At 38.1% G+C, this 14435-nt stretch overlaps 1 protein-coding gene across 7 annotated transcripts in view; it reads right to left on the bottom strand.

Annotated features, from left to right (window-relative positions):
- fcho2 (FCH and mu domain containing endocytic adaptor 2) overlaps positions 1 to 14435 on the bottom strand; it is a 104943-nt gene that overhangs the window by 71704 nt on the left and 18804 nt on the right. For all 7 annotated transcript variants that reach the window (XM_076988322.1, XM_076988319.1, XM_076988323.1 and 4 more), the window contains exon 2: positions 9827 to 9918. In XM_076988322.1, coding sequence (XP_076844437.1) covers positions 9827 to 9918 — 92 coding nt within the window. The remainder of the gene's footprint in view (positions 1 to 9826; positions 9919 to 14435) is intronic.

Raw genomic sequence — 14435 nt, 5'->3', positions numbered from 1 at the left:
AATAATAACGAAAATGTGGAGTATATGTACATTGTTTTTTTCTTCTACGTGGTGTTGCTGGTTCTCGTGAGAGTTTCGTTTTCGAGTTCTCGTGTTTTTGGACGGCAGCCAGATGAGTCGGCGATTCCCCAGTCGTGTAATTCGTGAGCCCGCGTCGCCGATCAGTCATGTAGTGTGAAAGCCACAACAACTGAAAGACTCGCGATTACAGCACAACCAGTCGTGTAGGGCGAACGGCACAAAAACCTGACGACTGAAAAGTCGTGTAGTGTGAACCTGGCATAACGCAATATTGTCCAATCTCATTTTTCCAAGAAGGCTCTTTCCAATGGCCAAGACAAGGGATACAGTACCTGGGTATACGCATTCCACCTCTGGTCACTGATATTGTAAAAGCAAATTTTGGTCCGGTGCTTCAAAGAATAACAGCTGATATCGAAAGATGGTCAAATCTAAACCTATTTGGGGTAAGGTTAATGTTCTTAAAATGAACTGTCTGCCCAAAATTAATTATTTATTTCAATCATTACCACTGGAGGTTCCCCTGATATATTTTAAACAATTTGATGCTTTATGTAAGATGTTCAACTAGCAGCAGCCAGTTAGAAATGGCGGTCTAGGCCTGCCAAAGCTTTTATTTTATTATTATGCATTTAGCCTGTGACATCTGGCCCATTGGTCACTGCCACCTGAAAGGGCTCCTCCGTGGTATGGAATTGAGTATTCATTGTCTGCTCCACTCCCACTGCTTCATTCCCTGTCCACAAAATCATCACTCAGTGATAGAGCAAACCCCATTGTTTCAAATTTACAAAAAATATGGAATAGAGTTAGCCATATATTTAAATTTAATACATACTTGACTAAATCTTATAGCATATGGCGAAATACTGAACCAATCAGGATATAGGACGAAAGCGGCCCCACCCTTTCTCTGCGTGGTCCGCTGTAACTCCCGCTACGTTCAGTGTTGAGCGTGTTGTTAAAGGAGAGGCAGCGTGGAGCAACAGAAGCGGCAGAAAGGGGGGAGAAGTTACACGCGAATCCTTATGGTAAACTGTATGTGGCATTATCCCCTCCCCCTCCTTTTTTTTTTGTTTCATGTGTGTTTTGGTGTGGTTACACTTTTGTAATATATCTGAAACTCAGTAAAATGCAAGTCATAAAAAGGGTCCCAGGGTCCCAGTTTTTACCCCAAATAACAGCAATAGAATTTTAAAAAATTGAATAGAATAGAAAGAACCGAAAATCGGTGTTTATTTTTGTTATCATAAGAATTATTCACATACCAGCCACACCGGTTTAATAGCCTTCACGTGTCCGAAACGCAGCACGGTTGTTAACTGTTTCTCAAGGGATGCTTTTTATTGCTGCGTCGCTAAGCACAGATGCAACAGAGCGCAAATCTAGCTTGCTGAAACCGAGGGACGTTGAAGTAAAAGATGATGCCCCAAAGGAACTTTTGCCAAAGAAGGGAGCCGTGTCTGTTGTCAGGTAGTACCATATTTTCTCGACTATACAGCGCGCCTGTTCATAGGGTTTTAAAGGTCGGACGTGGACCAAACAGCCACTTACTGCAAATGTTGTTGAGCAAAAGTTGTCGCGGCTGGTGGTAACAATAGCAATCTTCTGCACCACCCATAAAGATGCTTAAACTTGACGTGTCGCGACTGGTGCGAGGGTCTGTGCAGCAAAAATGACGCAATCGCTGAGGCTCTGCGTCGCGAGCCTGTGCACCTCTTGATTTTTGTAGCTTCGCGTGTTCAGCTCTGCAGCTGTGTTTTGCACAGTTATGTTTGTAGGGTTCATACACCTGTACAAGGTGGAATTCAAGCACTTGTACGGCACTTTCAAGGCCCTTTTTCAATATTTTCTGGCACCTTCAGCTTAATTAAGTTACATATTTATACAAATACACATGTGGTTGAAATGATTCGAAATAATTTCGTTTTTATCACATTAAACGAGATGACATCGTCTCTCCAGTATTTGACCACTGTTATTATTTATTTGTTTAAATATTATGTTATTTAATTAAATGTAAGGTATTTGGGACTTTTCAGTACAATACCACCACTGACAAACAGCCCTGTCTATGTTATGTCTAAATACCTCATTTGTTATTAATAAACTAGTGTGCAATTTATAATATTACATGTAGCTGGTTCACACAAGTTGTATAAACTTACAACTTTCATGCTGTCTGAAAAATGTTTTAAATAAAAGGTTTTGCATTTTTACTGCAACTGTCATGCTATATGATTCATAGTGGTGTCAATTCCAGGTTCAGAAATTAAAAGTCCTTACCAGGATTTTGCTCAAGCTTGCTAGATTTTCTAATTAGCAATTAGAAGGTAAAATCCAGGTAAAATTAGTGGAATCAACACAATCCAGGATGCCTGAGCAAAATCCTGGTGAGGACTTAATTTCTGAACCTGGAATTGACACCTCTAATGATTCATTCACTATGCCATGCAAATCTGTATTACATGTAATACTTAGGTGGAGACATTTTTCTAACAGTGGAATAGGGTACTCTTAACCACTCTACTGCAGTATTTTTTTTCCTAATCAATGCAGTTAACACATCATGCATGGGGGAAAAAAAACGTCAAATACCGTGAAACCGATATCATTTTGAAAAATACCGTGATATAGAATTTTGGTCATACCACCCAGCACTACGTTATCATGACGTGTCCTTTCCTCCAGGATCCTGTGGATATTAAAACTTATTTGCCGAGCTCTTCATCAGGAACGCCTTATAAAATCCCGATATATCATTTTCGGATTTTTTTAAATGAACATTATCGTTTTTCAGCACAATCCATTACTTACATTAGATTATTAAAATTATTAAGCTTCACATTTCAAATATTACACATCACGGATCAGCCCTCAGTTCTCTCCAGATTTTTATACATCACTCTTTGTTTTCTTGCCAAGTAGAAGTTTTCTTTATAGTGTAAGAGATGCGGAACCAGTCAGCAAACCTAGTGCATGTCGGTCTGTCCGAAAAGTATGTCTGGCATTAAAAGGACTAGTGCCCAGTTTTGTGGTGTTTCCTGGGCATAAGCCAGTTATGGACATCAAAGAGGAATTCCACAACATCGTAGGTTTGTCTTTAATTCACACGGACAATAAAGAAATTAAGCAAAGGAGAAGCAATATATAACAATCTTCATTCCATTTAATTTTTAAGGATTTCCTACAGTCATTGGCTGCATTGATGGAATCCACATACGTTACCTATTACAGCACCATTAGAACATGAAGGCGATTACATGAACAGAAAATCCATCCATAGCATTAATGTACAGGTACTAACCTTTATATGTTGAAGCCAGATGGCCAGTATCTGTGCATGGTTCCACACTGTACAACAAATTTGAACAGGGTAGGCCTGTAGTAGTTTTGCTAGTTGTTCACATGAAGTGTAATAGTTAAATCTTTGCAAACCCTAGTGAGATTATAAGACACTATGACAGCGTCATGGAGACGGAGGGTATCCATGCCTGCCCTATACCTGATGACTCCCTAGTCAGATCCTGCACCTGGACCACAGTCCCGCTACAGTCAGGCCCACAGCAAAACCAGGGCAAGAATTTAAATGACCCTAGGAATACTCGAGGCCAGGTTCCAGTGCCTGAAGGGGCTCAGAGTAACCCCTGATAGGGTGTGCCACATAATAATGGCATATGTGGTATTACACAACATTGCAACCATCCAGGAAGAGCGACAGCCTACCATCTCTGACATGCCCACAGATGAGGACATGCATGTGCATGTGACAACAGAGATGGTGGAGTTGTCAGAGACTCCATCTGCAATCACTGCTTTCCACATTAAATCATGCACCACCACCCCCCCGACCCCCACCCATCCACTCTGTAACCTTTTGATACACATTACAGAATTATTAAGAATAAGATATAGTTATGTACAGCCATACCACTTTGTACTATATTCATTATACTTCATTTTTATCTTATGCCATGTGCGTTAAACACCACTCTGATTAGACCTGAAATTAGTGTTCAGTTAAACTAATTTTTAAACCTCAATACAGTAGCCTATTATAAATGTGGAGAATATATATATAAAATTATATAAATCGCACCCTTTATGCTATATATGCTATATGCTATATATTTATGCTAAATATAAAAATATAATTTTCACTCACGCATTAACTCAATTTAAAGCAATTTTTGACATACCTTTCTCTAGCTACTGCCACAGTATTACATTTACGCTTAATAATATCTAATTATTATATTTCAGAGATTAGTCTTAGAAATAAAACAATGCTCAATAATCCCGGACCACATGAACAGTGCTTCAATCTCACTCATTCTGAAACCAAATAAAGACCCAACTCTACCATCTAGCTACCGACCTATATCTCTCCTAAATGTCGATCTTAAAATTATTACAAAAACCCTCGCACACAGACTTGACAAAATTATCCCATCCATAATTCACCCTGATCAAACCGGATTCATAAAAGGCAGACATTCATCAAATAATACACGCAGACTTTTCAATCTAATTGACTACTCAATACAACAAAAACTAGAAACAATCATCGTCAGCTTAGACGCAGAAAAAGCATTTGACAAAGTAAATTGGTCCTTCCTCATATCTACTTTACAGAGATTTGGATTTGGAGAGTTATTCATTGACTGGGTTAAAATTCTTTACACTTCACCAACAGCCACGGTAACTACTAATGGATTAATATCACAAAGATTCACATTACACAGGGGATGTAGACAAGGATGCCCACTCTCTCCATATCTATTTACTATCTTTATAGAACCACTTGCAGCAGCCATACGGCAAAATAATTCAATAATCGGTATCCAAACAAACAATACTCATCATAAAATCTCTCTGTATGCAGATGATATTTTACTATTTTTACAGAAGCCCCACAGCTCACTAAGTGAAACTATTCACCTCATAGAAATCTTTTCTAATATATCTGACTACTCAATCAATTGGCAAAAATCATCCATTCTACCAATATGCAATAATAGCTGGGATATGACAACTAACCCACCCCCAATCCCCATTTGCACATCTCATATCACTTATCTGGGTGTTAACATTTCCTCCAAACTGTCTGAGTTATTTACTCTCAATTACACCCCATTACTCAAAACCATAACAGACAATATCCATCGATGGATGAATCTTCCATTATCTCTTATTGGTCGAATAGCTACAGTTAAAATGTCTATCCTCCCTAAGGTCAATTACCTTTTTTCCATGATACCCACTCACCCAACAACTTCCTGGTTTAATTCACTCGACTCAATAATCATCAAATTTTATTGGAAAAATAAACCACCAAGAATCAAACTAAACACACTTCAACAACCAAAAACACAAGGTGGACTTAACGCCCCAAATTTTTATCAATACTTTCTTTCCAATCAATTGCAATTTATATTTAAATGGATTCACCCGTACCAATCAGACAATATTCTCCTAGACTCTGAACAAGCCCACAGTCGCAATATTCCACTCTCAGATCTTCCATTCCTCAGCCAATCAGCTAAATCACTGCCCTGTTTCAAGTCTTTAACAATATCATCTGCTCTGTCAGCCTGGTGGAAATTCCATAAAATTACTAAGTCCCCCTTATCCCCATCTAAATTAACCCCTATTTGGAACAACCCTGACATTTTAAGCAACCAAAAGACACTACACTTCCATACATGGTCAAGCAAGGGTATAACGCACCTACAACATATTCTCCACAATAACACCATAGTCCCATTTAGCAGTTTAATCCAGGGGTATGGCATCAAGAGTAATCAATTCCTTCAATATTTACAAGTTAAATCAGCCATACAAGCAGGGTACAATAAATTAACTATAAACATAAACCATCCACCTTTAATATCTGCATTAATGAACCTAACTCCCAAAAAATTACTATCTAAAATATACAAAACAATTTCCAAAGCCGATAACTCTCTCTACATCCCCACATCCAAATGGGAAGTGGACCTATTGATCACCCCCGATGCCGACTTCTGGACCCAGATATGCAAAAATATTTACAGTATGTCTAATAACTCAAACTTACAATTATTACAATTCAAATTCCTTCACAGAATATACTATACTAATGAGAGATTATCAAAAATGGGATTCACTACTAACATCTGTACTAATTGCTCTCAAAATACCCCTGACACATACATCCACGCTTTCTGGCATTGTACACCCATTCAACAGTTCTGGGAAAAAATTATAAAATCCCTATCAGTCATCTTTGATTCCCACATCCCACTATCCCCTTCCCTCTGCTTACTGAATGACGTAGCCAACACTAATCTTAATAGCACTAATACGAAAATGCTTCTTATAGCTTTAACCATCGCCAAGAAAACAATCCTCATGAACTGGAAAACAAGACATAAAACCGACATCTCACTCTGGAAAAATCTTCTTCTGGACTATATTACTCTTGATAATACACCCGCGTCTAATACACACACAGATACAGATTCTCTGTCCATATGGGTTTCAACACTAACTTCTCTTCTGAAATGACATTGTTACCTTAGCCTGTGAGCCTCACACCCCTCCTTACATACAAATACAATACATGTAAACATAAAACATACTAAAGATCTTATATGTATATGTGCACCTGAATGCACACACTAACACAAACGAACACTAAACAGCAAATATTTAACTTATATATCTCACCTCACCACACCTATACACACATGGGCACATACAATCACACACTCATGGACAAACACAAAAAACTGTAATATTTAAAAAATCCCTCCCCCCTTTCATCCCTTTTTTTCTCCTTTGTATTATTTTACCCTTTGGTCATATGTTCTTCACCCCAGAGTATTGTTATTGTCATGTTATATGTACAAAAATAAAAAAATAAAATATGAAAAAAAATAAAATAATATAGCAATTTGCATTGCAAAAAAAAAAAAAAAAAAAAAAAAAATAAAAAAAAAAAAAAAAAATAATATCTAAATATTCTGCATATGCAGTTATTAATGCTTCAAGCTACAGTGGTGTGAAATACGATGCTCGGCTGATTTTGGATTTTAAGTCCATGAAAAATCTTCTTTATCGGCATTCCATTTAAGCTAGGTGTATGCTTGACATCTAGTGAGCGGCTCGAGGGTCCACGTGCCGAAAATGATGTAATCGCGGTGGCTCTGCCTGTGCGCAAGGGCTTCAGCACAATGAACAAAGTCATGTTTGCCGGGTTCATAAACCTTTACAAGGTGGAATTCAAGCACTTGTAAGTCACTTTCAAGGTCCATTTCAATATTTCCAAGCACCTTAAACTTAATTACCGTATTTTCCGGACTATAAGCCGCTACTTTTTTCCCCACGATTCGAACCATGCGGCTTATAAAGAGGTGCGGCTTTTTTCTTCACCCGTCAGGGGCCATAGCAGAAAGTGAATCAGGTGGTAGGTCAAAGTTGTAAATCAAAGAAGAAAGTGCTAGCAGCAGGTACGACGGAGATTTTTTTTCAAACCAACATGTGTTGTGCCAAATTCCGGTTGAGTGTTATTTTTCACGCATTGTATTTTCCGCATTGGTTTTTTGTTTCTATTCACTCCGTGCCCTCACGGTTTAGCTTTCTATTCTCTTGCGCGTTGAGTCTTCCGTGTTGTTTTGTTTGTTCGTTCTGGGTCGCTGTGCGCGTTTCCCTCTCGCTAATACATTTGACGTGTGAAACGTCTTGCTCTTGCGAGCCGGCACTTGGGTCCACCCTTCTCTATATTATTTCTCACCCTTCTCTATATTAATGCTCCCGTGCTCACCGCGTTACACACGCCTTGCACACGAGCTACATTGTGTCCAGTTCGGTCTTCCCCGGCATTCGGTAAAAACCAAAATGAACCCATATTTTTGCCTTAAATGAAGACCGGACAGGTTGAATATCTCTTTCCTCCATGTGTTTTGAACCTTTTCCGCGCATGAGTGTGTCCCAGAACAGGCTGCGTAAAGTCTCGCGTAATTTTGTAATTACGTAACGCGAGACTTCACCACGACTTAGAATCGATTTTGGGACATTTAAAATCGATTCTGAATCGTAGTAAATGAGAATCGATTTTTGATATATGAATCGATTTTTTGGCACACCTCTAATAATCTGTAGCGTCTTTATGCACGGATAAACGAGGAGAGTCGGAATTCGACACAACACCGGCTGAAAGCCAAAACCGTTGCACATGAAATGCTACAGACACCGTTCAGAAACTGATCAGTTCAGTTAAATGTACAGTGAGTCCCCACTTAATGACGGGGTTAGACTGAAAAGTTTGTCGTTAAGCGTGATCCTAGATTTAGATACGCTTTGATCATTAAATACAATATAGAAAAAAAACGAACAATGTTCTCATGTGTACGTACAGTGTGATAAAGAGTGATCGCATTCCTGAGATGAGCTGCGGTGGAGGCTGCGCTGCCTCAGCTTATCGTACACAACACTCCACTGTGCTGCCACTGATCCTCCGTGCACCGCGCGAAATTTAAAAAAGCCGGTCGTAACTCCGGTCCGTCATTAACCAGACGTGTCGTTAAGCGGGGACTCACTGTATTCAGTTCAGTAGATATATGTGGCTTATTACAACATTTTCCATAAAAAAACGTTGTAGGTGCGGCTTATATTGAGGTGTGCTTTATAGTCCAGAAGTTAAATATTTATAAATATACGGTAAGTTAAATATTTATACATATACTCAAAATGATTAGAGAATTAGCTTTTTCATCAATTATTTAATGGTTGTTTATTTTCAAAACACCAAACCTTAACTTCTTCACGTTCTCTCATATTTCGCCCTGGAACTACAAGATGCTTCTATTTGTTAATGTAAAATAAGAGAACTGTTCAGTCAGATAGCTATTTGTTGTGAAACGAAGTAGTTACAATTTCAAGCATTTTCAAGTACTTTAGCCTAAATTCCAGCACTTTTCAAACCTGGAACACAAAACGTTAAAATATGTCAGGTAAATATTCCTTCCCCTGTTTTTGAGGGGTGTTTCTTTATATTACCACATATCGTTTCGGAGAACACTGTAAAGAATGTGATGGGCCAAGTATAAACGCCTCCGCCGCCCGTGCAGAATCTGCGCGAAGTGTGCGGAGTCTCGCGCTACGGTCACTCATGAAAGTATACAAGTTATAACATTTTATAGTTAGAACATGGTTTTAGTTTTGCTTCTCTAGCTAAATTTTACTTTTCATGCAAAACTTGCGATCAAACTGTACTGTAAATCATCTCTCTCTGTACTGTGATGTGTCAACTCGGGGACAGTGCTGATTGGGTGGGCCAGGTTGAGCATACCTGCATGGCTGTTTGGCTGGCGCCGCTGAGCCACGTGACGATGCAACAACAAAAGGCGAAAGGGGGCGGGTCGCTGCTCCATGCTGTGTGATGCAGTGCTGCTCTTACAGACAGAAGAGACTTTGTTGAATCCGCGTGCACAGCAGTAAGTGCGTGCGGGAGAGAAAAAAAGCTACAGTATCGATCGTTTTACACGAGTATTGTTCAATATCAATACGTTGGTATCGATATTATCGATATTTGGATCGATCCGCCCACCTCTAGTGAGAAGCAAATGCAGTCGCTTTTTTAAAAGTCTACTACAGAACTTTGTCCTATAAAGCACCAGTGATCGGCAGTGTACAAAATCAGATTGGCTGTTGATGTGAAAGTTTTAGGCAGAAATATTGAATTGTGTATGTCTCTCAGTAAACACCCATTCAGCGCTTCAAATTTGCAAATTGTAAACTTTGTTGTAAACTTGAGTTTTACCTTTCTCTAATGAAATCTGCAAGTTCCTTGCTCGATATCTGTCCATGCTTCATGTTATGGTAGAGAACGTCGAATCCATTGTTTTTTTCACCCTGTGAGAAAATCAAAAGAACAGCAACTGAGTCAATTACTCTGACTTAGGAGCACAATGAACATTTTCTTCTTTTTTAAATTTAACGACTCCACCACAAAAGGCGCCTTCATTAGCGCTAGCAACGCCTGGACCGAGATATGCTTGGTCTACTATTGTAGAGTCAAATTCAAGTTTTCAGGAAACAAAATATTAATAAATAAGAGTGTTTAAGAGTGCGTTTAAATAAAAGAGAAGAAAGGATCTATCTGCTTGGTCATTGAGTGAATTCCTGGGGATACTCCGTGTAGATGGGTCATTCCCTTTCAAGCGGGGAAGCTGCATATGATAAAGCAACTTGACAACCATGTTCATCCTCAACGGTCCCTTTTTGTTTTTGGTAAATTCGTAACTGCAAGAAAATAATCGAGCCAGCTTTAACTCTGAAAATGCAGTAAAGTATTTGAGACAGTAACTGTGGTGACAATGTTTGCAGTGTCCGATACCTACATTTAAAAGGCAAGGAATCCATTCATATTTAATGATTAAATATTCCATACCCAATAACCAGCCTAACTCTGTCAGTAAACATGACTCCTATATCAAGACTCCTATATATCCCACTCCTATATCTTTAAATAAGATCTTGATTTCTGAAAAACCAATAAACGTAAATAAATGTATTTTTTTCTACATGAAGACCAGGCAAACTGCATACTCACCCTTGGAATTTGTGTTGGTTACCACTATCGCTAAAGGTGGCACTTTAAATGTATAAATATATTCAATATGTAAAGTTTATATAAAGTAAATATATTTAATATAAAGGAAATGGCTACTAAATCAATAATAATAAATTACCGGTACATGAATGTTTATATGCACCACAGGTTGGTTGTCAGAGGAGAAAGAAATTTTGGAGTATGATGAATGAAGTGGTAGAAGGTGTCTCTAGAGAAGAGAGATTGGTGATTGGTACAGACTTTAATGGAAATGTTGGCAAAGGGAACAGAGGGGATGAAGAGGTGCTGGGTATGTATGGTGTGAGACAGAAATGCAGAAAGTCAGATGGTTGTAGATTTTGCAAAGAGAATGGAAATGGCTGTGGTGAACACATTTTCAGAAGGGGGAAGAACACAGGGTAACAGAAGCATGGAGGGAGGTGCACACAGGTGGATTATATCCTTAGCAGGAGATGCCTCCTAAAAGAGATTGGAGATTGTAAAGTAGTGCCAGGGGAAAGTGTAGGAAGGCAGCATTGGATGGTTGTATGTAAAATGAGATTAGAAACAATGAAGAGTAGGGGTGACCTGCAATAGTCGCTGATTCGACTATAGTCGACTATACCCCCTAGTCGACTATGAACGTCATAGTCGAATGTACCATTCTAACTGCATGGGGATGCCCAAGGATGCAGCTAAGCATTAGTTGTTACATGAAATGTCTTTGTTTTCGTTATATATAGCCTTTTGTCAAATAAAATTATCCTAATTTCTGTTAATAAATATTTTAAAATGATGTTTGCGCATTAACAATAGGCATCTTCCTTACTACACATTCATAAATCACACACTGCAGTTGCACAATCCAAACGAGCGGAGCTGAACACGTAACAGAATATGCAGCATCTGCCAAGATTATAATGGCTACTAAAAAACTTCAAAAGTATTTTGAAAAAGATAAAGATGAATCAAAGTAAAGTGCAAGTTATATCATCAACGTCTTTCATTTCGCACGACAACAACCAAGATGGCATACCATTTAAAACCTATAAACCTATAGGCCTATAAACATTTTTTGTTGTTTGCTTTTAAACCCTGTTACTTGAACCTTTCCTTATATTTTTTGCTGTTGTGTGGCAAATTTTTTATATTTTCAGGCAGGCATATTTTATTTAAAATATTTTTGACATTTTGCACAGTGCCTGTCTGACAGTTCGATATGCGCAATGCGCACTGACGGTTAATGTTCTCTAACGTTTCATAAAAAATAAATAAGTAAATAAATAAAAGCTGAAGCTGCTCTAAATAAATAAAAATAAAAATAAACCCGATTCGACTATTATTCGACTAAAGGGAAAAGCTGACAAATCAGATTCGACTATGAAAATCCTTAGTTGAATACACCCCTACTTTTGAGTAAAGTATGTGCTTTTGCAGGTATTTCATTGAGTTTTGCTGTTTGCAGTTTTGAGAAATGCACTTGTGATGCCAATGTAAACCATGATGTGAGAAATGTACCAAATCAACTGAAAAAAACTATAAATAAACGAAATGACTACAAAGATGTCATTAAACTCCACCCACGCATTTCACTTCAGTGCCATTTTTCTCTTGGCGAAAGATGAATATGGTGAGTGTTACTTATTCAGTCTTGCTGAAAATGGTTTAATTTGATTATGTGAAATGCATTATGTACAATACAAACTGGTAGCCAGAGGTGGGTAGGAACGCGTTACATTTACTCCGTTACATTTACTCAAGTAGCTTTTTGGACAAAAATGTACTTGTAAGAGTAGTTTTAATATGAACGACTTCTACTTTTACTTGAGTAAATATGTGCTGAGAAAAACGTGACTTTTACTCCGTTACAATCAGATTTGCGCCGCGCACTACCGTTACTTTCGTTTTGTAAATAATTCATCTTTTCAGTGAGAAGACTGACCAACGTCTTAGCCCCTGAGTACGAGTGACCAATCAAATGAAGCCGGTCAGTCACGTGATCACATACGCAAACTTTCTCCACCGTAGCAAGAAAGTATTTTGACAAAAAACCATAAAAACCAGAGCATCCCTGGCCTCCCAGCCAATGTTTATATTACAAACGTGTAAAAAGGACATTTATATAATGCGCTGTCTGTTGTGTCTGCCAAACGTGTGGACATTTCAGCCTACAAGAACTCGACATCAAATTTGAGGAAACATGATGTGATAAGTTTGCGATAAGTATGTATAATTTTGTGTAATGCTATATCTCTGAGGCATAACGTTGGTATGATGTAATTATTAAATGTAATGCAGTGCAATACTAAAAACCAGTTCACACAGTGTACACACTAGCAATATACGATGATTAAATTTGCTACAAATTGATTCAGTTGGCGTCAATTTGTAACTACACGTATTGACTGACAGTCTCCTCAGTTAGTGCCTTTGTGGAACACATTAAAGTTACATAGGCCTAATAATTAGGAACAAAAATACACATTATTTATAATAAATTATTTTTATACATTATATTTATTTAAAATACATTCTTTTTGTTATCATTAAATCAGTTTGTTTCCAGTAATTCAATTTCCCATGATGTAATTTATTGACACAAGGCAGTACTCATGCATTTACTCACTACTTGAGTAGCTTTTAATCAAAGTACTTTTTTTACTTTTACTCAAGTAAATTTTTTGGATGCATACTTTTACTTTTACTTGAGTAACATTTGGTTTAACACTAGAAGCGCCAAAGCTCCGGTCATTTGACCGCTGTGACGTCTACTAGAAGCGCCGCCTCTGGTCGACCTAATTATACCTAGAAGCGCAGCGCACCGGTCATTTGACCGCAGCAGCACAAAAAAAATATCTTTGCACTGGATCCAATTTCAGAACCCTCCTTTCATGACTTTTCCCAGAATTGTGCTTTTAATAAGTTAGTATTTTTACATTGTTAAAAGAAACCCTGCACATGCTAGTTTCAATCGATTTCGGTCGTATCTCTGTAATATTGTCGTTGTCGCCTACACTTCAAGACTGTGATTCTCTTTTCTGCCAGCGGGTGTCGCAAAGATTCGTATGTCATTTAATATTTAGTATAACTAAATAAAGATCAATAGTTTTCAAAACTAAATTATTCACAAAGTTCAAACTGATTATTGTGTAAAGACAAAACGGAATTCGTCCATTGAACGAAAGTGAAAGTGTTTCACTTTCCAAAGTCTTAAAATATATACTTTATTTATTAATATTATTTAATATATACTATATATAAGTATACATCAATGGTTTTCAAACCGTGAGAGAGTCTTGCTTTGCCTAATAAATGCTTTAGTAGTTTGCAGGAATTCTGCGAATGGTAATTAGCCTACTTATCAAGTCAATATCTCAAATAAATGATCTCCCAGGTATAATACTTCTTCGCCAGGGCTAGCTGTTAGACACATACATTATGTATGGCATTACAAAAGAATTAAGCAGAATGCAAGTTACGTATGTAAATGCATACCTTTGTGAGCGAAACTGAGATGATGGCATGGGCGGTGCTGTTATGAACACTATTCACAATAGCATTCATGAGGCAACGCGAGCTATAAATTCGTCGGGACACGGCTACACAGTTTGAGTGAAAACTCTGCTTGGGCGATCGAACAGCAACACAGTTTGCTTGACTCCTCGGTTTGGGCGTTTGAACAGCAACACAGTTTGCTTGAAAGCTCAGTTTTGGCGATCGAACAGCAACACAGTTTGCTTGAAAGCTCAGTTTTGGCGATCGAACAGCAACACAGTTTGCTTGAAAGCTCGGTTTGGGTGATCGAACAGCTACACAG

This window comes from Brachyhypopomus gauderio, unplaced genomic scaffold (genome assembly GCF_052324685.1).
Source record: "Brachyhypopomus gauderio isolate BG-103 unplaced genomic scaffold, BGAUD_0.2 sc61, whole genome shotgun sequence".
In the NCBI taxonomy this organism is placed as follows: Eukaryota; Metazoa; Chordata; class Actinopteri; order Gymnotiformes; family Hypopomidae; genus Brachyhypopomus; species Brachyhypopomus gauderio.
The sequence above is the reverse complement of the archived record's forward strand: the minus strand, read 5'-3'. Positions and strand labels throughout refer to the sequence as shown.